Here is a 24,962-nt window from a genome sequence, read left to right as displayed (position 1 = left end):
CACCAGGAATTTGCAGATACTTTGAGGGAATCACTTGGAAATGCTCTTGGAGCATAAATAATTAATTGTTGTGGTTTGGGGTGTTTTTCAGAAGGACAGGAGGTTTTGACAGACTGTAATCTGAACAAATCCCAGGAAATGGAAAGGATGGATAATGCAGAAGATATGAAGGAACGCAATCAGTCTAATGAAGAAACAGAAGGTAAAGTGGAGACTGAATTCTGAAAAGTAATAGTTATATTTTGTCTTTTGAATCATCTGGTCATGCTGTGAGAGTGATTAGGAAGTTTACTCTAGATCATGGCTCTGGTTTTTCTGTATGGCTGTAAAAGGATGTACAATGCAATTACTTTAGAGCGTTTCAACATGCTCTGGAGGAGGAGTAACTGTGTCCCACCAGAGAACCTCATGTGCATTTCCTAAAGGTCGCTTTTACAGAAGCAAGATAAAACCCTGTGTATAGGGTGAGCTCTTCAAGATGTGTTGGAGCATACAAGTTCTTGAAAGTAGTTTGCATATGACAAATGTACTTTTTATTAATGTTGCTGAGCTACTCCGATATCTGAAAAATAACATGCTTTTTGTTTTAAAGAAAGGATAAATTACCTCAAATTCATAGGACAACCCAGCTCTTTAACATTTCAAACTGTGGCAGTAATCCTGTGCTTTAAATTGTGGGTGGGCAGAAGGTTGGCCAGTTTACCATGTTGTTTAGTTTGAACAGTAAACCCTTCCTATACAGCTCTGAAAGAAGACACAGGTATGAACAAAATATTAAACCAATAGGTACTATTTCTTATTGAAGAGGTCTTACGTAAGTGTATATTTATGCGTAGCTTTAAAAACTAGTAGCCCATCTTCATTTAATAGCTAAAAGGTAAAAGAAGCAGCTCCTGGATACAGCAGTCTTGCAGCCCCTCAGGGTTCAGGAGCTGTGCAGATGACAGATGTAGAGCAAGAGACTTTGAATCGCTTCCTTGAGGTAGAAGTTGCTAAAGTGAAATCACAGCATGAATAAACCTTCCTGCCAGTTAGCTGAGTGTGTTCATTTATGCCAGTTCTCAACCACAAACAGTGAAAGATGCTGCCCGGTGGAGGATGTGGTGTCCATATCCTGGGGAAAAGGCAGGTTCGTGTGGCCTTTCAAATGCTGCACGGCCATGGCACTGTGGCACTGTCAGGACAAATGATGGCTGTGGCTGGGGTCAGTTCTGAGGTAGCATTTATGTATCACTAAGGAATTGTCTCTGTCTTGGATGCCCAAGCAGCTTTAAGTTGTGTCCTGCAATGGAAATGGGATTATTTTAGACTGACATGAAATGTTCAGGGTTAAACTTTTGCATTATGAAAGATGAAACTTTTTCTATTTATTAACAAAGTAGAAAAGATAAAACCCTCGAGGGAAATGCTGCACTAGCAAGAGCCCATCAGAAGGGAGAAGTTATCTCCCTTGGGTATCTACAACCCTGGTGTCTAGGTGAATTGCAGTGGTGCCTGGCCTTGTTTGGCAGTTGGTGCAATGAGAGCTCACAGGTTCCTCACCAAATCTGGCTGTGTGACAGGGTGAAATCCCTCCTGTCCCCAGAGCAGCTGCTTCTCGGCAGGACTCCATTTATAGTCAGTGGAGAGTAGCTTAGTGTACATGTCTGCAATGTGGGATCTAGCTTGGGCAGGTGAGTTCTGCTCTGCTTACCCCAAAAAGAGAAGTTTAATGTTTTTATCCACAGAATGTGGATGGGTTTGAGCCTTTTCTACATCCAAGGCACCTGATCTCTCTTTCCGATCCCACAGCACATAAAATCTTTGCAGCCATGTTCCAGCTATTTGTCCATCCCTTCTACCATTCCCACTCACATTCACTCACTTCCACCTCTGCTTCCCCAGTGTCCCTGCCCTCCCCTGTCCCCTTCCTCCATCCCTTAACTGTGCATGGAGAAAGCCAGGAAAGGATTTCTTTCACAACCCCCTCCAAGAGGAACTGGGAATATTGACCATCCAAGAGGAATTGCTTTAGCTTCTCCTCACCTCCCCATTCCAGGAGCAGTGTATTCTGCTTGCACACACAGCATCATGGCATCAAGCAAGGCTCTTTTTCCATTCCTTGACTGTCCTATGTCACCTTGAGCACCTTTCCTCAGGCTCTTTTCCACACGCATATGTCAGGTGCAACTTTGACACTTGTGAGAGAATGTTGATGCTGACACTGCTCTCGTACACCGTTCATTGTTCTACATCACTGCTGATCTCTTGCACTCTCTTTGCAATTTGTTCTGGAATGCAAATACTGAGAATTCACATCTCAAAGATAACACTGTAAATATCAATAAAACCTCATTTCCCTCTGATTGTCTCCCTTACCATGAGAGCATTCCTTCATTATAAAGTGAGTGTGGACCTAGTACCGTGGTGCTCAATTCTTTGATTCTCACTGTAGGAATAAAGACACAACCACTGGGAGAAAGCTGTTGGAAATGCACAGAAAAGCTGCAGTATCTCAGTGTGAAATGGCACAAACTAAAATCCATGTAGTGTTTACTCCATTGCTTCACATACAGCTCTCCGCAGTCATTCTGATACCGGAAGCACGATAAATCTGCTGTCTTTACGTGTGCTGAAGTCCTCGAGGCTGTGTGAACAGCCGTAGCTGTGTCTAAATTCCTGACAGAGCTAGGATACTAAAATTCCCAAATAATCTTTGTTTACATATCATGCCTACTGAAGAGCAGGAGCAGCTCCGTTAGGAGCAATGCTTGTGGCTCAGTAACTATCTGTTGTGCTTCTGGATAAGTGGAGCCATGCTCTAGTGGTGCTGCCCGGGTGGGAGTGTGATCTTTCAGGATCACTAACCCTGGTACAAATGAGTATGGAGTATTCTCCGGAATCACATGATAGAAATCTCAGGATGGGTGATTGCTCTTGGGAAATGGATTGTGTCCTGTGTGCACCTGAAAAGTCTGTCTCTTGAAAAACCTAAAAGCTCTACTTGTCCCTTTTCCAGATGTGATCACTAATACCCTCCTTACATGTCAAATTTGTAGAGAAGTCTTGAAAAGATGTTGGTGTGGTTCTCATAAGTGTTAATCCCGGTATCCATCATCCATCCCCTTTGTGAGTAAGCAATTCCACTTCAGCATCCTTGCAATTCATTGCAGATGACAGCCTGCAACACTGCAAACTCTTTAATCCCAAATCCCTGCATGAGCCATGCCCACAGGGCTTGTTCATCTGCTGAAGGTGAGACCACTAAGAGAGAGATCAAGCATTTGATAACCTGGTTTCCACTGCCTTAACATGTCTGTAACGTGTTTTTCTTCAGCACAATGATGGTTTTTTTCCATGTTTTGCCAGCCATTCAGTAGTGATCTTCCATTCCTTGGACTATACGCTTTTTGTGAAGCTTCCATTATTAATGGCTGGTGCTCTAAATACACTGTGAGCTTTATAGAATCAGAATGGTTTGGGTTGGAAGGGACCTTAAAGATCATCTAGTTCCAACCTCTGAGACTTTAAGCGGAAGTTGGAGCCTGTTCATATCTAGATGTTGTCTGCCTCTAGTTTGGTGGGGTTTTATGCCAAAGCTGCAGAAAGTGGTACTCTGGTCCTTTCAAAAGGCTACAGAAATTTCATAAAGGCACTCAATAATGTAGAGGCTTCAACCTGTCCTGCTTTTGAAAGGACTTCAGCCATGCTGAGTGCTAAGTACAGGGCAAACAATTAGGCAGAAGGCTGGAGTATATATGTTAATTAAAAGCCTGCTGGAGAGCAAGGAGGAAAAAAGAAAGAACCCCCCGCTTTTTGCCTCAGGGGAATGAAGCTGCATGCAGTGGTGCACATGGTGCACGCTTGCCTGCAACCATAAAAATACACTGTTCCCATGGTGCTTCCTGTGTCTGGGCTGAGAAGAGGCAAACCCTGAGCCAGGGAGGAGAGGAAGCGCTGAATTTCTCTGGTCTTTTTATGTGTCCCCAACCCTGTTACCTTTGGTGGCCATAGATGAAGCATCTTTCATTTAAAAATGAAAGAAAAAGGCCATGTTCTTCCCTATGGGAGTCAGAGTCAAGTTTATGTCTAAATTCTCTCATCTGTTGAGGCTGCTGATTTTGGGGGTGTTCTGAATGTTAGTGAGCTTTCCTGGTTGTGAACTAAAAAGCAATAGAAGCTACATTTGTGGTTTCTGGATGCTGACTGCTGCTGCATTTAGGTATGTGAAAGAGGGGGGTAAAAGGCTGAAGGGAGCCAGGAGGGGATGAAAAGCCCTCGCCTCCGTGCACTGAGGTTCCAGTGGTGCTGCTCACACACACGCACTTATCTGCTCAAAAAGGAAGTGCCGTTTTTTATCAGCTATTACATCTCCCAAGCCCAGATCGAGCCTGGCTGCTCATGGGACTCAGAGGTTATCTTACAACATCAGCAGTACCGTGCTGCAGAAGTTCACTTAACAGGGGATTTCTGTAAGTGTTAAAACCAGGCAAGGAGTCTGTGCTGCTCCACTGTGTCAGGCCTCTGCTTTGGTGGCTACACATGAACCCAGAGTTGTGTCTGAGTCTTATCACCAGAAGATCCTCTCGACTTTGTTTTAGCTCTCTGTACTGTACCAGCAGCAGCAGGAATGCACCCAAGAACATTCAGTGACATCAACAGTGGGTTGTCCCACCGCAGCCTTAAGTGACTGACATCAGCTTGGCCTATCCTGCACGATGGGAAGCCTAGAGCTGATCCCGGAACTCAGACATTCTGATGGCCTTGAAGGAGTCAGAAAAAATCAGCTATTTCTTATTCCAATTAACCCATCATTGTCAGCAGAATATTGAATTTGCCTGGGAGATATCATGGAATCCCAGACTGGTTTGCGTTGGAAGGGACCTTAAAGCTCATCTGGTTCCAAGCCTTCCCCTCTGCTCCGAGTTTGGGTTTGGTGGACAGGCCTGGACATTACTAAGGAAACACTGAGTGGACACGTGCTCCTGGAGAAGAGCAGGCTAAAAGTAATTTAATTTAAAGTATTTAATGATGAAACCCTGAATTTGGAGAGAATATCCTTGTAATCTTGAATTCAAGTCTTGAAATCTAATTATTTACTACAGGCAAATAGTTTATAGTTGAATCAAATCAATACACTGAGTTTTGTGAAGTTTATATTGTTTGAGGAATTTGAACAACTTCTTAACCCACGTCTTGTCTTCAGTTAAAACTCCATTGAGATTGATCACAGATTTCCCTGTTCTTCATATTATTAGACTATATTTTCATATAATACTTTTTTATATCAAACACAAGAGGATGATGGATTATAAGAAAAGGCTGAATGAAACTCTTCAGCTTCTCAGCTTTGAAGTTCATTTACAGAAGCAGTTGACCAGAGAGGCTCGTGCCTGAGTGGTCATATTAGTAATAGGTCCCCTGATATAACTAATGAAGGTGATTATCTGAATTTAATATGTGGCCTTTCTCAGTCTGAGTGTTGGGTCCAGATGTTCTCTGATTAAGTGTCTAATTGCAGCCTGATTTAACGGTTGTGGCTGTATGTGGCTTTCTGGACTTCAGGAATTGTCATTTTAGAAGTGTTTTCTGTGAGTGCAGTTCTCTTCCCTGGGACGGAAGGGAAGAACTTGTCCGGTTTCATATCGTTACGTGTGGCTTTTTTAAGAGGGAGACTTTCAAGCTCTTGAGATTTGAAAGAGTTATGTTAACAGGTGTCAGAAATGAACCAAGATTCAGCTGGCCTTTGGAAAAACTGGGTGCTGGAGGCCTGGGGATGAGGGGTGGCATTCCCCCGATCCTCTGTGCTCCGGTATAGACAGTTGAGGAAAACCAGCAAGCTGTTGGTGCCTTTTGTAAGTAAAAAACCCCAAAATAAAATCCTGTGGGAGTTTCAGCATGGCACTGACCATATCCAGCCCCTGGTCATGTTGTCTCAGGTGATGGCATCTGCGTCCCCAGATTTTGTAGCGTCAGTTGAATGCCCTGAGCCATGGCCTGGGGCTGTGGGGTTGTCCTGCTCAGCTCCAGCTTTGGTAGTGCTCCCTTTGGAGAACATGTTTCGTTTCTCCCTATTTCTGTTAATAGAATTTTAATTCCTGTAGCAACATTTTGAAAGAAAGTAAAATAATTCCCACTAGATGCTTATTAGGCAGAAATTGGGAAGAGGTGGAAATACTGGGTGTGAAATGATAGATTTATAGAGGAATATATGTAATTACAAGAAAAATCTTCTCTTTGAATACGATGCTTTACGAACCAGTTACACAATTCAAGTTTCCTGGCTCACATGAGCTTGGAGATGATGCGTGTTGTTTGGTTATGTTTTATTGAGTTTTGCTTGTAATGAACTGTACAACTAGAGAAATTATTCTGTGTTTTAATGCTAGAGAGACCCTGGTATTAATGAAGTAGAAAATATGCATCCGACCACTTGGAAAATGATGCCTGGGTCAGGTTCTCTTTTTTTCCTTTCTAATTCTCAGTGATGCATTTCAATTTTGTTTGTTTCTATTTTTGTTTCAAGTCACAATAAACCCAAAGAAACACATTACCACAGAATGTTTTTAGAGTGAAATTTCCACCAGGTGCGTACCACACGGATTCATTTGGGAATTACCACCCAAAGGTGCTTCGTACAGTATCTAAGCAACATAGTGCTTGGGTATTGTACAAAATGGAGACTGAACAACAGTACTGGAAGGCACACAGATAAAATAAGGCAAATACAGGATCCCAGCCTGGTTTGTGTTGGAAGGGATCTTAAAGTTCATCCAGTTCCAATCCCTTGCCACGAGCAGGGACACCTTCCACTAGAGCAGGTTGCTCCAAGCCACATCCAACCTTGCCTTGAACACTGCCAGGGATGGGGCAGCCACAGCTTCTCTGGGCAACCTGTGCCAGTGCCTCGGCACCTTCACAGAGAAGAACTTGTGCCAACTTTGTCCAAGTAATAATTTTAGTAAGTGGAGGCAGTGAAATCTGTGGATTTCCAGTGATTTCCTCAGTAGAACAGAGGCGGTGAATGCCACACTTGGGATTTTTGGTGCTTAAGACCTGAGCAGGCCAGGCCTGGTGCTGTACTCACCGTGTGTGGGAGCACATGGTTATTGCCACTATGTCTTTGCCACTGTTGTGGCCACTGCTGTCTAGCTGGAAGCTGATAGTGCTCCTGGGTGATTGCTCCCTCCTTTGGTGGCAAACACGGATTCATAAAAGCTTCAATCTCATAAAAGCATTGTTGCGGTTGTAAAAAGGGAGCTTATCACTGGAGTCTGTGCGAGAAACAAGGCCAGGTTGGGCCAAGGAACCTGGAACTCCTTTTGCTTCCCTAGAATTGAACTTTGCTGTGGGGTGAGACAGACATGGAGACAAGTTGCCTTATCTCTGTGTTGACTCTATTAAAACCCCAACAATCTCACATTGCTCTTGTGTCACTTCGCATGTTATAATTCCCCATTATAGTCTCCAGATGTTCAATATACACATGTATGTGTGTGTCCTTGTTTTCTTGTTATTTAAGGAAAAACCCTTAGATACAGCATTGCTGGTTATTTTGATGTTTGTCATTCCAATGCAAACTGCAAACCTCTCTATATTCATTGAGGGATAGGGTTGGGTTTAATTCATGGCAAATCTTTCCCCTTCAGTGTGTTAATTCCATGGCAGAGGTGTTTATTCTGACTTGAATCTGGAAACTCTGCTGCCTTTTTCAGTTTCCACACATAGGGCTCTTGTGTTTCAAGCTGCCTTAGGTGCAGGAATCTCTCATCCTGGGAAGAGAGCAGCTCTAGCAGGACTACGCTGGGTTTAGGCTTTATATTGCCGTTTCTGGGGATGATTTGTGGAGGGAACAGTGCTGAATCCAGCAGTTAATACCTGTCAAATCCAGGTAAGCACCAGAATCCTTCAATATGTGCCTGTATTGACTCCCTTCTTGTTCTTTGGCATCTGACTTCTATTAACAGCTGTCAAAACCTGGTAAACTATTTATGTGCTTTCACAATTTGTTTAATTGCATAGTTAGGAAATGGCTACAAGAAAAGCTTTCCCTTTTTCTTTTCCCCCTTTAGTCTGCCTGAACATCTGTAGCATTAGGGGCTCATTATCTCGGAATTGGCACAGCAAATCAGCAGCAGCATTAAAGTGCCACATTAAGATGATGAAGTTTCTTTGTTACCCAGCTGACTTTTTGCATGTGCTGAGGATTTCATGATTATGACCCCGCTCCTTGTAAAACACTTGAGTAACATCACCCTTTTGTGCTGTTGTCTTTAATAGCTTCTGCTTTATATTCTTTGTGCTTTTCAGAGCACTGCTGGTAAACTTTGCTTAACGACGGGACCAAACTGATGTTCTTTTCTCTGGGTCTGATGCCAAGGTATTTGAGTAAATATAGGAATTGGGGGGTTTTCCTTCCGGGGCCTCCTCCTGGGAGGAATAGCCAAGATAATGCTCAGGCCTGTCCTGTTTGCTGCTGGTGCCTCCTTTCTTTAGTCATGCATTTTCTAACGTACACAAGCCCTGTTCATGCCGTGACTCAGTCTGCAGTTGCCACCACAGCTTTATTTTGGATTTTTTCCAGAACTCATTGTTTTTACAATGTTTCAGGTGAAACAAAAATATTACTCTGGAGTCATGCCTTTCATCTTGCAGTCATCTCCCCAGGAAATGAAACCATGTGCATCAGCCTTAACACATCACACTGGTGCTTTGTTGTGTCAAATCCACAACAGGGCTTTGCTGTACTGTTGTTACCTTCCTGAGCTGCCTCAAGAAAAATAGTTACCTGGGCTTGGACACCATGAATGTTTTTTCCCCTCTTACAAGCTCTTTACTTTCCTAAGCAGGGGAGAGATGACAGCACGTCTTTTGTTCAACTGGGGGAGCTTTGTGTGTGGTGTTGGGGATAAAGGTGCTTTTCCTCAGTTGAATTTCCCTGTTCTGCTTGAAGTTACAGCCACTTTCCTCTCGCTGAAGGTGGACCCTGATCTCTTTGAAATGTGAGTTTTGAGTGGCAGATACAAACCTTTGCACACAGCTGCCGGTCTCCTGATCTCCTAGGGTTCCCTGTGCTGCCAGTACACAGAGCAAAAGTCAGGGCTGCAAAAGGTTGCTTCAGACCTCTGCAGCTACTTGGTTCTCTGACCGGTACTGAGTTGTCCTTTCTTCTGAGTGCTTTGTACCAAAGCTTCCTTTTGTCATGCTCTCAGGAAGATAGACTCTAAAGAATAACAGGAGTGTTAGGAGAGAAAAATCCCAACCCTTCTAACACCTATTTGGTTAAAACCCCACTTCTTCCCTTGTTCTTTTGGTTGTTCTCAGTCAACAGAAGGTGAGATTTTTCTATTGAGGTTCTCCAAATGCCTACATGGAAACTGAAGAGCAGTGGAGCTTTGGTGGGACGACACTGCCAGCTGAAGTGGGAGTGAGGGTTGTTGGGGGAGGCAGTGGTGGGAGAGCCTTGCTCAGAGCTGGGGTGCATCCTTCTCTGTTGCTGTCAGAACACACAAATATCATGAGCAGTCGGCGATGTGGAAAATGCAGAGGTGCTTATTTTCCATGGGGGAGCTGTAGGATGATTTGCCCAGTTTGTGCCACTCAGTAAGGGCTTGCCATGAGGAACTCAAACTGGTGTTCGTGCCGCGCTACAGGAACACTGGCAGTACTGTAAAAGAGTGAAAACCTGTGAGCTTGTGGTGAGAAACAGCAGAAAACTGTAGAGAAGTCTTCTCTGGTCCTCCAGCACTAAGCAACTGCATTTGATGCAGACCAAAGGTGAGACGTTAAGTAGAAAGTGGGAATTGAAATTGCTTCTGAAAGTACCACCAAGGTGCAGCTGCAACGTGCACTTCCTTTCACCGTGCTCTGCAGGATGTAGCAAATTAATTTGGAGCTGCCTCCTTTTGAGAGGGAAAAAAGACAACCAACAAACCTTGGGTTTGGGGGTGGGGAAAGAGATTCTGCTGAAAGCTGCTTTCAGGTATTGGTAGGAATTTGTCCTTAGAGTAATGGAAATGAATGTATAAACTAATTTTGAAGGAGTCTTCAAAGCAGGATCACTCTCACACCCTCGGACATAAAATTGGCAGCAAAGGCACCTGCAGAGGAAACCCTGTTTCAGTGGAAGCAGGAATCATAAAATCATGGAATGGTTTGGGTTGGAAGGGACCTTAAAGATCAGTCCCAAAGCCAAACTCTGAAAACCATCTGAGACAGGGGATAAAAGCACACAGAATGGGTGGAAAAGCCACCCTGATGTGGATGGATATCATCATCTAGGGAGAGCACCGGGAGGAATCGTGGAGTTTTCCACACTACTGTAGATTCTCACATAGGCTGAAGAAATTACCACCCACCTGTTTCTTCTGCCTCATTTCAACCCAAAGTAAGAGATTGACAGGGCTCAGTGCAAACATCTGGGCTCAAGGAGGGAATTTACCACTGAAATATAGTTGAAAATGTTGATTTCATAAAGCATGGCTTGCCAGATCTTTATTTTTCTGGGCTGCTTTTATGTTGCCACCTCATTTTCGCTGTTACCCATTGTTTGTTCTCTGCATTTGATGTGGTTTATTACTCAGAACCAGAGTTAATGCATATTCAGCAGTCCATGGTCTGTACTTTGGAGAAAGGACAAGTGATTCAGTGCCAGATTTAACTGTCTAACCCTCAGTCTGAGAGAGGAGCAGGTGGCCAGGAGAGCAGTACTTTCAAACAGGAAGCTTTGTATTTGATCTCTTGGTGCTTTTCTTCAATTGGTAGCTTGAGGCATAACCTTCAGCTCTTGTCTGGATGAAAAGTCAGCTTTAAGCAGAAGGAAAAGCTATCCTGGCTTTTAATGAGGATTTGTATGCAAGTGCTGGTGACGCTGGAGTTAATGGTGGAAAGGAAATTCAACAACAGAACTTGGGACTCATCAGGTGTTTATATAGTGGGACTAAAATGGAACATTATTGTTAGTAAATTACTGGCTACATGTTGCCTTTGCCTCTTTGTCATGAAATTATAGTCATTTAAGGCAATGGCTTTGTTTTCTCTGGACATGGCTCCAGAACCAGCAACCTGTCTGAAGGCCATGGATCTTCACGAGTCCTTGGGTTCTTTACCATGGACTTGCAATATGACTTTGGGCGAATCTTTTCCTGTTTCTGGGATGCATTTATTTATCAGGAAATCACCTTTCAGGCACCAGAGGTTCCATGGGAAGATATAAATATCCTTTTAAATAAGTGTCTTTCTAGATTTCCAATTCACAGGAACAGCCTGGATAGTGCCCTGTCATTGCAGGAGTTTGTATTGTGATATATTTTATATAGTAGAAGGAAATTATCCATCAAAGGTAAATAACAGTGGTTTTAAAGGTTCTCTCACTGTGAGTATCACGAAGTGTACGTGACCCACGAAGATTCACGTGTCAACTGCATTTCTTCATCTTTGGGGGTTTAAATAAAACTTTTAGGAAGGTTGATAATGTAATTTGCTGTAATACTTGTTTTTTTCCTAAGATACTTCCTTGTGCCTAAAGATGAGCATTTTTCACTTTTGTGCTTTGTTTCACCTGCAGATGGTGTGGTTAAAGTGAAAGGTGAATACAGTGAAAGAGAGGAGAGTGCTTTACATTCAGAGCCAATGGAAACCCCTGAAGAATCTGAACTGCCTTACACCTATCCTAGAGAATATAATGAATATGAAAGCATTAAACTGGAAAGACATTCGGATTCCTATGACAACATCAGGCCAGCTAGTGGAAAAATGACTTGTGATATCTGTGGATTAGCATGTATTAGCCTCAATGTCTTGATGGTTCATAAGCGTAGCCACACTGGTAAATATCTCTCTATTATTCTTGTAAGAGCTGAATACTGAATTTTTTGTAATCTAGACTACTTATTTTTATCAAAGGATACTAAAATCAGGACTTCCTTCTTCTGTCCTTGATGCCACACATGATCTATAGCAAGTTACTCACTTTTCTGTGCCTCACTTTACCCCCTTTTCTTCTTATCAGGATCAAATGTCAGTCTAAGTGTGTTTGTGGGGCATTTTAAGGATTTTGGATGAAAGGCACTACGTAATTGAAGTATTTTAGACACAAAACACAAGTTAGATTGGTTTTGTGCTGCCGTTTCCAGTCTGTATGTGTATTTCTCTTTGTGCTATACTTTGGCAACAAACCAGTGAGCATCTTGGGTTTCAACGTGCAGTAAGATAAGCCCATTTTTTTTCTAAAAGTTGCTAGCTTGTTGGAATCAGCCTCCTCCAGAACACTTTATTTCCATGGAAAAACTGTACAGTGTTTTCCATAGTCTACATATGTTATGAGAAGCTCTGACACCAGAGCTGCAGTAACTCCCACTGAAGTCAACGGAAGGGCTCTGTGTGTTTCTGTAGAAAGAAATTGATCCAGTATCTCATTCTTTCCCCTTCCAAAAAGGAAAGGGTGTGAGGGTAAGCATGATACCCACATAACCATTAAATGTCCTTTTTTGTATGTCATTTTAAGGTGAACGGCCATTCCAGTGTAATCAGTGCGGAGCTTCCTTTACTCAGAAGGGAAACCTCCTCCGCCACATTAAACTACACACAGGGGAAAAACCTTTTAAATGTCATCTTTGCAGTTATGCCTGCCAAAGGAGGGATGCGCTAACAGGTCACTTAAGGACACATTCTGGTAAGTGACTTCAAAGGCACTTCATGTGTTTTAGATGTGTGTCACTAGGACACAAGGCGTGGAAAATCAAGAGTTCGTCAGCAAAGTCGTCTCAGCCGGTCTGGTTTTGAGGAGTCAGCAAATAGCAGTGACCACTCACCTGCCTGCTGTGCTGATGGAACCATCTCAGGACTCGGCTCCACTCTTGATGCACAAGGAGCGCACAGGGAAACACGCTGTGTGCTGTGACAAACCAGACCTCCTCACACAAGATAACTCCTTGGTGTTTCCAGAGTGGAGCCAGCTATGCCAGCAAGCTCCATATTTGTGGAGTGCTTTGCTGGGACTTCCTTCTGTTCCTATCCTGAGCTGGTAGGAGAGCTCTAGGAGCATCACTCAGGACAGCATGACCTTATTGGCAGTTAACACCTTGCTGTTGTGTAGTGCCTTTCGTCTGAATGTCTTAACATGCTCAACAAATGCCAGGGGGTTTTCCCAAGACTGGTTGGTAGCATGTTCTGTCCATTTTCCAGATGGGAGAAACAGAGGCACAGAGTTGAGGTGACTTGAATAACAAGCCAGGTATAAATTGATTAATGTTAGTTCCCCCAGAGCCAGGCTGTGGTTCCTCTTTGCTTTGTGTATATCCTGTGTTATACAGGGACCTAGACACAAAACAGTTATTCTAAATGATAGATGTTATCTCTGCACTGCACTTTACAGGCAAAAAAGTTCAACCTCACAAAGAATCAAAGTTAAAAATGACATCTGACATGAATAAATGAGGTTCTGGTTTAATCAAGCCCCAGCACAGTGGTGGTCACTGTTCCCCACCAGCACAACGCTGAAACCGTTATGCTTCAAACACATCATGTAGTTGTCGTGACTGAAGTCTGCAAGAGCTGGCTTATCAAATGGGAGAAAGAAAATCTCTCCAAGTGTATCACATCAATAAGTGAGCAATTGCATTAGCAGCAGGGAGCACATTATCCAGTGCAAGGCTAGTTGTATTTGTGCTGTACAGGGGTGATATTTTGCTTGGGTGTGTTAGAGGATGTCCATTCACGAAACAGTAATGAGACAGTTTAGAAGGTGCTGCCAGTCCTTCTCTATGAGGCACTGGGAAAGGCTGTGTGCGTATCTTGAGTTTCAAACAGGTTTGCTTTAGCTTAAATGAATTAGGAACATCATTCACTTTACAATACATGTCTTTGGAAATTAAATGAAGCTCACATATAGTTTTGGGTTGGTTTAAGTTCTTCAGTTTTATGAAATCCTTGAAAAAGTCTGTATAGACAGGAGCTAGGTGAGGCAACTGGGACAGCAGCAGCCCTGGTTTACAGCAGAACAGTTGCTCTTCCCTAAGAAAGTTAGGCCAAGAAAAGCCAAGCTATCAGTTAGAGTAAAGCTCCGGGAGCCTGAGCTCCTAGAAACAGGCTGTAATCCTAAATCCTCTTCTTTCCTGGTGCTGAGTTTAGGGGATGAAGAGGAACTCTGTGCCTGGTGGGTTACACAAGGGTGTAACCCTCATTTTTCAATGATCACAGTGCTCATAGACTTAACAGAAGCTTAAAGCATTTTCCAAGAGCTGACTTCATGCTATTAGTAATGATACACTTGAACGCCGGTGTTTCACGAGTCTCTCGTGGTTATTTATGCTGCACTCTTCCTTTTCTAGTGGAGAAGCCATACAAGTGTGAGTTCTGCGGGAGGAGCTACAAGCAGAGGAGCTCGTTGGAGGAGCACCGGGAGCGGTGCCGTACATACCTGCAGAACGCTGGCATGTGTGAGCCTGGTGAGTGTGTCACACTGCAGTGGCTCTGGGGGGTGGCACATTACAGTGCTTTAGAAAAGGGCGTCTGGTAAGCTGCTAATGGACAGCCTGAGAACAGTTTTTACTCCAGTCATTTTCAGGAACCTAAAGGACTGTAACATCTCTGGAAAGGGTCTGGTTTAATGCATCCCTCAGGCAACTAGTTAAAGAATGCTTTTATTGTAATCACTTTTTCATTTCACAGTTACTTTGAGTAAAACATCTAAACCACCTTGCGCCCAGCATTTCTGTAGGTGACACTCACAGTAAGTTAAATTATTGCTACATTACTGCTATTTCCTGGCTTATTTTATTGGCTAAGTTGGTGCCTATGGCTGTTGACAATACTTGTTCATGTGTCTCAGTCCATGGTCTGCCTGGAGCCTTCTCTTCTCCAGGCTGAACAAGCCCAGCTCTCTCAGCCTGGCTCCAGAGCAGAGCTGCTCCAGTCTTTGGAGCATCCGTAACTTGAAGGACTCGAGCTTCCTAGTTTTGAGTTTGAATTTTCTTTCCAAGGAGAAGGTTAAACTGAGTTTTCACAGAAGAAAACTAAAATGTAAGAATATACCTAGAAGATAACATTTATTAAGGCCCTTGAATAATGACAATAACTTGAAAACTGCATTTAGTGAGATGACTATCAAGCAACGATTGTGCAGGCTCATCACAAGCCAGGCCTAAAAACCAGTGTGAAGACCTGTTGATACACAACAGTGACCATGTGGGTACAAGAGTCCTTACCCTGTGCAGAGTGAGTAGGTTGGTGTGTCAGGCCTTAGGTCACATGCACACACACACAAGCCTCCATAAAGAAACAATGATTTAAAGAAGTTTGAGGTTTATAGTTTTCCATGGACTATTTTCTTTTCAGCAAATGGCATGTTTTTGTAGTAAAATTAAATGATGATCAGAGCCATCAGCAAGTTTTGGGTTTCACGAGAACCCATACACACTGTAACTGTGGTTTGATGGTGCAGCACATACTCCCATGATGGCAATCACTCGGAGATGTCCATACCATGTGAAAATGGAAAACATGATACCTACTACAGATTTATGCTTTGAAATGTTCTTCATGGTTGATATTCATTTCCGTATAGCAACATTTCACTTATCCAGAATATGCTCTGTGTACTTGCTGCAGTGACACAGAGGAAATGTGAATTTCCAGTACGACATAATGTACCCCCTGCCTTTGAGACTTTGCATCTTAGAAATACAGCCCTGGTTTTAGTGGAGCAGTGAGGTTTCTGACAAACAGGAACCCCAGTCTTGCTGAGGCATTTCCATTCCATTCTCTGCTATCAGCACTCTGTTAGATGACTGAGCCCGAGCGTGGGAAGGCGGGAAAGGACTTCAGGAGCTCATTTAGTGCTTTTGATTTGATTTTTTCCCCTAAATGTAGCATTTTGTACTTGTGTTTAGTGAGCATTTGTTTTACTTTCTGACCATTCCCCTACTTATCCACATCACTTTGAATTGGGGAACTTCCCTGAAGTCCTTGCAGCCTTCTCATGTGGATCCATCTTGAAGCTCAAGCACACTCTCCACACCATCATCCAGTAATTCATTACAATATCAAAGAGCACCAGTAGTAACCATTCTAGTCACTTTGTAGTGCAGGGTTTGCATGTTTCAGATGTGGAAATATCTCTGAACAAAGAGTTTTATGTAACAATATTGTCAGAGCATTGCTCAGTCCCTGATAGCAATCTCTGGTCGCATCATTCTCATTGCACAAGAACCCACCTCTCCGTTCCACTCTCCAGTATTGAGTGACCACACAGAAATGCTACAGGAAGCAATGCCTCTAATTTGAGCTCTGCTTTGTGCTTTAGGGGTTTGTTAGCAATGCCCACATGTTCTAAAAATGACACTCAACATTTCTGGGGTGACAGAAACCACACCATGGAAACAGTTCAGTAGAAGTTAAATCATTGCGTGTGTTCGTGCCCTGGGCTGGAAGGAGAGTATCTGCTCTGTATGTCTGCAGAGTGACATGGTGGTGAGCACTGTTTGAGAGAGGTGACTCGGCCCCCAGTCATTACAAAGAAACATAAGTAGTCATTCATGTAGATTTAGGTTAGATATTATCTAATTATATTGTTATTATTAGATTGTAAGAAGCGAGACTGAGATGAGCTCTTAGGCAGAAGTTCTTCCCTGCGAGGGTGCTGAGGCGCTGGCGCAGGGTGCCCAGAGAAGCTGTGGCTGCCCCATCCCTGGCAGTGTTCAAGGCCAGATTGGACACAGGCGCTTGAAGCAAGCTGCTCTAGTGGAAGGTGTCCCTGCCTGTGGCAGGGAGTTGGAACTGGATGAGTTTTAAGGTCCCTTCCAACCCAAACCAGGCTGGGATTCTGTGATTCATGTTGAATCACATCTGCACAGAAATTTTCTTCTGGAAATGCTTTATAAAGAGAAGCTCACAACTGCAATGTTCACAGCACTGAGGCAGGCAGCAGTGCACTGAAGCACCGCAGGCACCTCTCTGGTGGTGGTGAGGGAAGGCTGTAATCAGCGTTAGCTGAGTAGGAGGCAATGCCCCAGATTTAAAAGCAGTCAGGACACTGGAACTAAATCCCATCCTACTACTGTGAGCAACACTATGGTATTACTGGGTCAGATAATTGAAGAGGGAGACAGGGCCTGATTATTTCTCTCTGAGAAGTCTTTAGAGAGTTTTGAGTGATTAAAACCAATGTTTCCTAAATACTAAATATTATTCTTGGACTGTTTAATAAATGGTCCAGAAGAAAGAGGTGGGGGAGATAATTTTAAGTTCACTTTTGGGTAGAGAGCAGTATTGTGCAAGGGAACCAGTGTAATCACCTCTGTGTCAGTGGGAGCAGAGACTGTTTCCCTGAGGGTGCTGTATGAAGACGTTGTCAAAGATGTTTTGTGGCCCATAAATGGAGATGACTTTTTCTTCTTGAGGAAAAAACTGGCTGTTAGCAAGAAGTAGGAAATCTTAATATGAAAGAAAGGACTCTCAGCCTTTAAATAAAATGGCAGAGACATCAAGCTGGGAGACTGATAGTTACAGATGTCCCAGAACATCTTATGTAGGTCAGTAGTTACTGTCTCCTCAGCAATCTCCCCTGAGTAAAGATTCTTGTTACCTCTGCAGGAAGCTGCTTGCCTGCCCTCTTGACACTAATTTAATGACGTTTCCTTGGTGGCACTTAAATACCATTGACAAGACAAGCAGTCACTGACACTCATCCAGACTCCAGCCTGTGTCTGGGCTGGCTGATAAGGCTCCAGAAGCTTCACTGTCAAGAGAAAGAGCCTGAAAATGTGACATTAAAGCTGGAGTAGAACATAAGTGCAACTGGTGAAGTTAAAGGTTAGAAAAAGAGGAACTAGAACAAAATAAGAACCATGAAGGAATGGTAGGGACCGAAGTGCTGCTTTCTGACATGGATGAATTGTCTTTCCTTTCTTTATGTGTTTTTGAATATACAGCACTCTTTGTATGATCTTGTTCAGGGCAGTTGTGGGTTGCTGGGGGGGGTTAAGTTCAAATTACTACTGCTTTGTGCAGTGATCTGACAAGTTGACAGCTTTCTGCCTTGGGGATAGTTCCAGCCTCAAACTGCAGTTGTCTGCAGACAATATAAGGAGCTCAGGAAGCATAGTCCATCTTTCTGGAGCATGAGTGTTAAACAGAAGCTCTGAAATCACAAATCCCATCACAGTATCCTCAAAAATTAACTAGAGCCTCTGGCCAAAACCCAAAGGGATGATCATGTTCTGCTACCTCACTTTCCTTTACAGCTTTGACTTAATCTGATGTTTTGCTTCACTTTATGTCAACTATTACGTAGTGTCTTGGTATTTCATGCTGGCAGCAGATGCCTTTTAGCAGCTAATGAATATATTCATTCTAAGTATGATATGAGTTATATTTATTATAAGTCTTTAAACATCCTAGAGTAATTTAGAATCAAAATCAGCCTAGGAAAGCAGGATGTTATTACCTTTAAGGCCCTGAGCATGCCCTTTGTGGGTCTGGTTATCATGTACATCATGGGGTTACAGCCTGATGAAACAGGGCTGAAGTGAACCCTGTTCTCCATCTACCCTGAGTCATACTCAAAGCCAGTATTTGTGGCATCGAGTGCTTCTGAAGCCCTTTACATGTTTAAAATGCTGAACAAACATTAGCAAATGCTTCTGGCTGAGGTTGGTGCTGACTGCAACTTAAAAGATATCAATTGCAGCACTAATAAACAGGGGTGACTTTGGCGTTTCCAGGGAGATGCTGCATTTTTATCACTTCTTGTACTGGGCAAACTGCAATTTAAGTCCAATACTTAATGAAAGTGCATTTAACATGACTGCAGTGATACCAAAGCACTTGGATCACTTTCCTCTGGCATTACTTCTGTCTTACATACATGATGCTTCATATATTTAGGTGCAAAAGTGCAGTCACACGTAGCCAGGATTCTTTCACAGTGAGAGCTGACCTTTAGTATTACCTTGGGAAAGTAAATTACCCTGCCTTGCCTTTGCTTTTCTCTACTTAGATACCAGCTCTTAAAGGCACGGGCAAGCTCTTGCAATGTGTCCAGTTTCACCACATTTGCTCCCTGACACTGAAACTCTTTGTGCTACTTGTTAATATAAATACACCACAGCTGCTACTGGTTCTGCAGGCGAGCGGGAGCTTTCTGGGGGGGAAAGCCACAGCAGTTACACTCAGTATTAGTCTGGTAGTAGTGATATGAGGTGGCTGATCCACCTCAAGAGCCTGTGCAGCCTCCCTGAGGTGAGAACAAGCAGTAATTTCCGTGAAATAGGGAGCTCTGGTGAGCATGGCTCAAGGAGACTCTGGAAAATGGTAAGATTCTTAAAGCTGTCAGTGGCCCTGTGTCCAGGGAGGGATCATAGGGCATATTTTCCTAAAACTGGAAATTATGGAGGTTGTGATGAGCTTTAAAGCACCTCATGCTTAGGAGCGTGCCAGGGAGCAACATTCTGAGGGTGTTTAGGGCAAAAATAGAAATGATAAAGACACCTGGGGAAAAATGAGCTGGAAGTGACTAGTGAAAGGTTTTATTATTTTAAATCTAATCATTTTTGCTATATTTCGTGCCAGTTTCTTAGTGATTACTGAAGACCTCTAAGTGTGAGTGATACCTAAAGCAGTGTGGCAAGAGGACTGAATGTCTTCTACTGCAGCGCTGGAGCATGGTGGCAGCCTGCAGGTGTCCTGGTCTTACTCAGAATAGAAAAGACAGGCTAGCAGAGGTTGTATCTCCAGCTACACTTTTTAACCAACCCTTCCAGCCAGTCGATTTTGCACTTCCTCTTGCTAATGAAGATGCTGGGTCTTATGGTTTCTGCTCCCTTTGCATGAGCTCAGGACTGCAAGATCAGTGTCTGCTGCTGCGCTTGGTTCCACTGACCGCAACTGGTGCCCAAGACGCAAAGAGCAAGAACAGCAGAAGCAGCAAAACAAGCTGACATCAGATCTCCAAACTGTTTCCTCCCAGTTAGCGTGGCAAACTCCAGAGATTAAACGATTCATCTCCTCCTTTATTATTTTAATTTCTTTCTTTTTTTTTTCCTTTTCACCTACTTGTTGTGTTCTTGTTTTTTCTTGTCTTCCTTGTCGCATTTTGGAAGTAGCGAGCGTGGAGGGAAGGCACATCAAGGCAGAGATGGGGAGTGAAAGAGCCCTTGTGCTGGACAGGCTAGCGAGCAACGTGGCAAAGAGAAAAAGCTCAATGCCTCAGAAATTTATTGGTAAGAACAAAAAACCTTTTCATGTGCAACAGTTTAATGTGTGCAAGCTGGTTACTTCTAGTCCAATGCCTCTGCTTCTTTTAAACTGCCTGCTTGAGTTTATAACCTAAGCTAATACAAAAGGGTATAAATAAAGTAACTTGGCTGATTCTGATGTGGTTTTAGTGATTTGTTGTAGGGGTTTGATTAAAAAACAAAGAATAGATACTTAAACTGGATGGAAGCTACTGCTCTGCTGTGTGTCTGTCTATGTAGGCAATTTATAACTCTGATGAGCTTCCATGTGCTGTTTTCTGTACCTGTGTGTTTGAAATGTTCTCTGCTAGGTTCTGCCTAGGAAGAGAACAGGACAGCTCCATGCTGTTAAGAGCAAAGTGCTCTGTCTGGTCAGCAGGAGCTGAAGATACTTGTGGAATAAGGCCTAGAGACAGAAAAGTATTGGATTTCTGTTAGTCATCCTGCTGCTGAATTTGACTACAATTCAGAAAATATCAAATCCTTTCTTGTGGTAATTTAAGCAACAGGATGTTTCCATAGTATTTTCTTTGCATTTAATTTCCTATGATCAGAGTTTTGCATGCTGGGGATCTCAAAGACTAGTTTGGCAGGTTCTGTGCTCCAGTAAACGCCTGATCCTCTTGGCTAGGCTGCTTTCATTAACTTGCCTTTTAAGAAAGTAAAATGCAACTCTTGTGTCCTGAGTAAAGACCTGACTTAGTCAGCAGTTACATGAGACTAGTACTAACAATGCCTTGTTTATGTTCTGTTTGGATATATAGGGTACTGAGTGATGCTTTTCTTACTATGAACTTTATGGTTGGTGCAGGGGCCTGAGCAGTGGCTGGTGGTCACACACATGACTGCGGAGGGAAGAAGCATGGGGCTGAGCACACAGACAGGGATCAGACCCACTTGGCAGGGGATGTGCTGAGGACCTGGCCTGAAGGCCTGGGGCTGAGGTCCAAGCCTAGGTACAGGAATGCTGCTGAATCCATAGAGACATAAACCCAGCGTGGTTTCTGAAGATAGCATAGCTCTGGGTGGATTTGGTGGGTAGCACTGGACTTTCATCTATGCAAACTGCTAGTTTTTATTCAGATATATTAGTATGGCTTTAAAAAGGTCACTTCTTCACACAGGAGTGAAGTAACACTCCATTTGAGTGCCTTTGGGTACTTCATACTGAAACTGTTGACTGTGTGACTTCGGCCTTACATGTCCTGCTGTGATTCAAAAAGTAATGCTAATGCAAATGGGTTTGAAAATCTTTTAGCTTCCTTTTTCTTAGCACAGATATTAGCTTCACCCTACCTTGGTCTACAATTGCTACCGTTTCAATCTTGATGTACTTTATTAATCATACACAGAGCAAACTTCACTTCAAGTGAAGCATGTTTCTTGTTCGTTTTACCAGTTTAGCAGTTACCATATGGAACAGATCCTTTTCTGGTTTGTGATGGAGCTCAGTAATGCATTGGGGTGATGGCATGCACTCATGCTGCATCGTGGAGAGGGGGTTTGTGAAGAAGTTGGAGGACCCAGGAACAAAATAGCTGATTTCTGAAACTTAAAGTGATTTTCCTGAACCTGTGGGGTTCTTGCTAAGTTACATGTGAAAGAATTACTCAGTCCATTTTATCCTTAGGAAGTGGATTTGCAAGAGGGGTCTGTCCGACCTCAGTGTGACTCCTGTGACTGTCTGACCTGCTCGTGTGGGAGTGCAGATCTAACAGGACAGCTTTGGGATTTCTTGGGAAGCAGCGTTGTTGGAATGGGTGCTGATTTTTCATGCTGTCAGGGAGGAGGGATAGCGATGTGTACTAACAAGGCATCTTTGTTAGGCTCAGTTCTGTGAATGAAGTCCATTGATCAGGAAATAAAACTCAACTGTATTATTATTTGAGGGCTCTGCAGAGGTTCATACAAGCACCAGGAGCTTTGCCCACTTTATTTTTCACTTTTTCATCTGCAGGAGCTATCTCGTGTGCATAATAAGTCTCAAATAAGGACACAGATCAGCAAACCATCTACTTGACTCTTAACCTCTGCACTATGCCCATCTTCAAAGCCTTCTCCCGCAAAGATTTTGTGCTCAGTTTTTCCCTTAGTGCTGAGGGAACAAGGATTTAAATGGAAATTTATGGCTTTGTGTTTCCTGTTTTGCTGTGGATATCTGTTTTGCATGTTTATGGAGCAAAGTACAAGCATTGGCTTTTTGTACTTCCTGGTTTGATTAATGAACAGATACTTATAAAGAAAACAGCCCAGCAGAGCAGCTCGATACCTGCTGGTGGTTTCACTCTCTCTAGAACACTCGTCGGTCTCTATCTTCAATTGATGCAAGTCAAAGTGACTGCTGCAGTCAAGGCATTTCTGTAGTGTACACCAGCTGAGCCTCTCAGCCTACAGACTTCTATTTCTTCCTTTCAAAAACAAGTTCTCCCAGAGACCAAGAGTCAAAATCTATTTCTGGTAGTGGTAGAAGTGTTAGGGCAGCTCCAACACAGTTCCACACACCACTGTCCCCTGATGTGTGAAGTCTCATGAGAAATGGCTGCTTTGGTTAGCAGGGTGGCAGGAAGCAGGTTCCCTCCCTGTTCCCAGTGTCCACACCTCACCAGGCTGCAAAATCAAAGTGGTTTAGAGTAAGTGAAGAGCCACTGAGCAACCAGCACACGAGAACATATCCCACGCTATGGCTCGTGTGGATGTTAAAGGGGAAAGCTTTAGCATTGCTTACTGAGACAAGCAAAAAAGAGGAAGGATGTTCTGCTAACCAGTGGCTGCGTGGCCAGTGAACACTGGAGAACTGAGTCTGTGTTTGATGTGTTGTTGCCTTTTGAAGGTGTGCAGCACCACAACACGTTAATGTTATTGTGTCAGAAGAGCTTTTGGGTGTTTACATTTCATTTGATACAACCTTGAATCAAAGGGCGATGGAATGGGCTGTCGTGAGGACTTTCAAAAGCCACCAGGATAGTGGGATAGCAACACGTGAGAGCCTCAGGGATCATATGCTGTGTGTTTTGTCTCTTATGACAGTGAACCCCAAATTCACAGGGAGTCCCAAATACCTATTTTCACTTTTGTTGCCTTTTTGTTCACATTTTTCACTCTCTTGGAGCTGGGTTTGACTCATACAAACATGCTCTATGGTCTGGTTTCCTTCTGTGTGAAGTCCTGGTGAGGGCTGGAAGCAGTCACACACTTGTGGTTCACTCACCTTTTTGAGTGTTTTAGAAGAGAAACGTGAGCTCCTGGGTTTCTGCCTCTGCAGTGAAACCTCATGAGTTTCATATCCATTGAGTCATGGTGTTGACAGGTGACTGATAAACATCTGCACTATCTGAGTTACCGTAACTCAAAGATTGGTGGATCTGATGTTTCCAAGTCAGTAACCATCCTCACCTCCTCCTCTATGAGATTTATTTTGCTTCCAAGCCTGAGCTTTAGAAAATGAACAAAACCCAACCCTTGCCCCCAAAAGCTACTTGGGTGTGTGAAGAGCCTCTTTCAGCAGAGAACATTTCATGCCTCTTTACTTTCCAGAGACTGCTGCCATTTAAAACAGACCTCGTGGAGTCTAAATGCTTCTTTACCCACCCAGGTGACTTCATGCCTCTCCTCTCTTGCAGGTGAGAAACGCCACAGTTTTGATGTTAATTATACTTCAAGTTTCATGTATGAAAAGGAAAGCAATGTGATGCAAGGACGTATGATGGACCAGGCCATAAACAATGCCATCACCTACCTGGGGGCTGAAGCCTTGCGCCCTCTTGTGCAGACACCACCAGTTCCCACCTCCGAGATGGTCCCCGTCATCAGCAGCCTGTACCCCATTGCACTGACCCGCGCTGAGGTGCCCAACGGCACCTCGCAGGATGCTGAGAAGAGCCACCCCCACCTAAGGGACAAAAGCCTGTCTTCAGACAGAGGCCTCTCCCCAAACAACAGTGGCCAAGACTCCACAGACACTGACAGCAACCACGAGGAGCGGCAGAATCCCACTTTTCACCCAAGCCAGATGCTCGCCACTCAGGCCCGCAATGGCCTCCAGCCCTTGAAAGACTTCCCAAGGCCGTACGACATCATCAAGCCGCCTGCCATATGCCCCCGAGATGCCTTCAAGGTCATCAACAAGGAAGGGGAAGCCATCGGGGTGTACCGGTGTGACCACTGCCACGTCCTCTTTTTGGATTACGTGATGTTCACCATCCACATGGGCTGCCACGGCTTCCGTGACCCCTTCGAGTGCAACGTCTGCGGGTACCGGAGCCACGACCGCTATGAGTTCTCATCCCACATAGCACGAGGAGAGCACCGGGTAGTGCTCAAGTAAGAGGACCCGTTTCACAAGGTCAGAGGGGAGGCTCGTTGGGTTTTCATTAGCAGAAAGAAATCTCTTGAGTATATTTTTCTAGGCCAGTTTTAAAATGAGTGTCATGGGGCAGGTGACACCTTTTTACATGTTCCTTTGCAAACCACTTAGTGTTCTGTAGCATCTCTGCCTCGCTGCTGTGCTGGGTGGGACTGAGGAAATCCCGGGAGCAGAGACCAGTTTTTAGATGAAGTTTATTTTTGTGCAAATTAAGAGCCATTTAAGATGGTTTTATTTTTTTAACGTGCATTTGTGTTTCCTGATGTGTGCTTTAACTCAGCTCAAAAGGGTTTTATGCCCTGCTGATGCTGGTCCCGTGTGTTGGAGCAGGAATATAGGAGGAGCTTTGTTTTAGCTGTTACAATCCCGATGGGCTTCAAATCACT

At 43.7% G+C, this 24,962-nt stretch overlaps 1 protein-coding gene across 1 annotated transcript; it reads left to right on the top strand.

Moving 5' to 3' along the window:
• Window positions 1-19,963: 19,963 nt before the first annotated feature.
• On the top strand, window positions 19,964-24,537 carry IKZF3 (IKAROS family zinc finger 3; the record flags this gene model as incomplete). The annotated part of the gene is made up of 2 exons (XM_080633628.1): window positions 19,964-20,198; window positions 23,834-24,537. Exons 1-2 carry the CDS (start codon window positions 20,114-20,116, stop codon window positions 24,535-24,537), a joined length of 789 nt encoding a protein of 262 aa, XP_080489754.1. The 5' UTR covers window positions 19,964-20,113.
• Window positions 24,538-24,962: the final 425 nt, after the last annotated feature.

The sequence above is a fragment of the Psittacula echo genome (genome assembly GCF_963264785.1).
Source record: "Psittacula echo genome assembly, chromosome: 23".
NCBI classification, from domain to species: domain Eukaryota; kingdom Metazoa; phylum Chordata; class Aves; order Psittaciformes; family Psittacidae; genus Psittacula; species Psittacula echo.
Note: the sequence above shows the minus strand (reverse complement) of the source record. Positions and strands in the feature narration are given on the sequence as shown.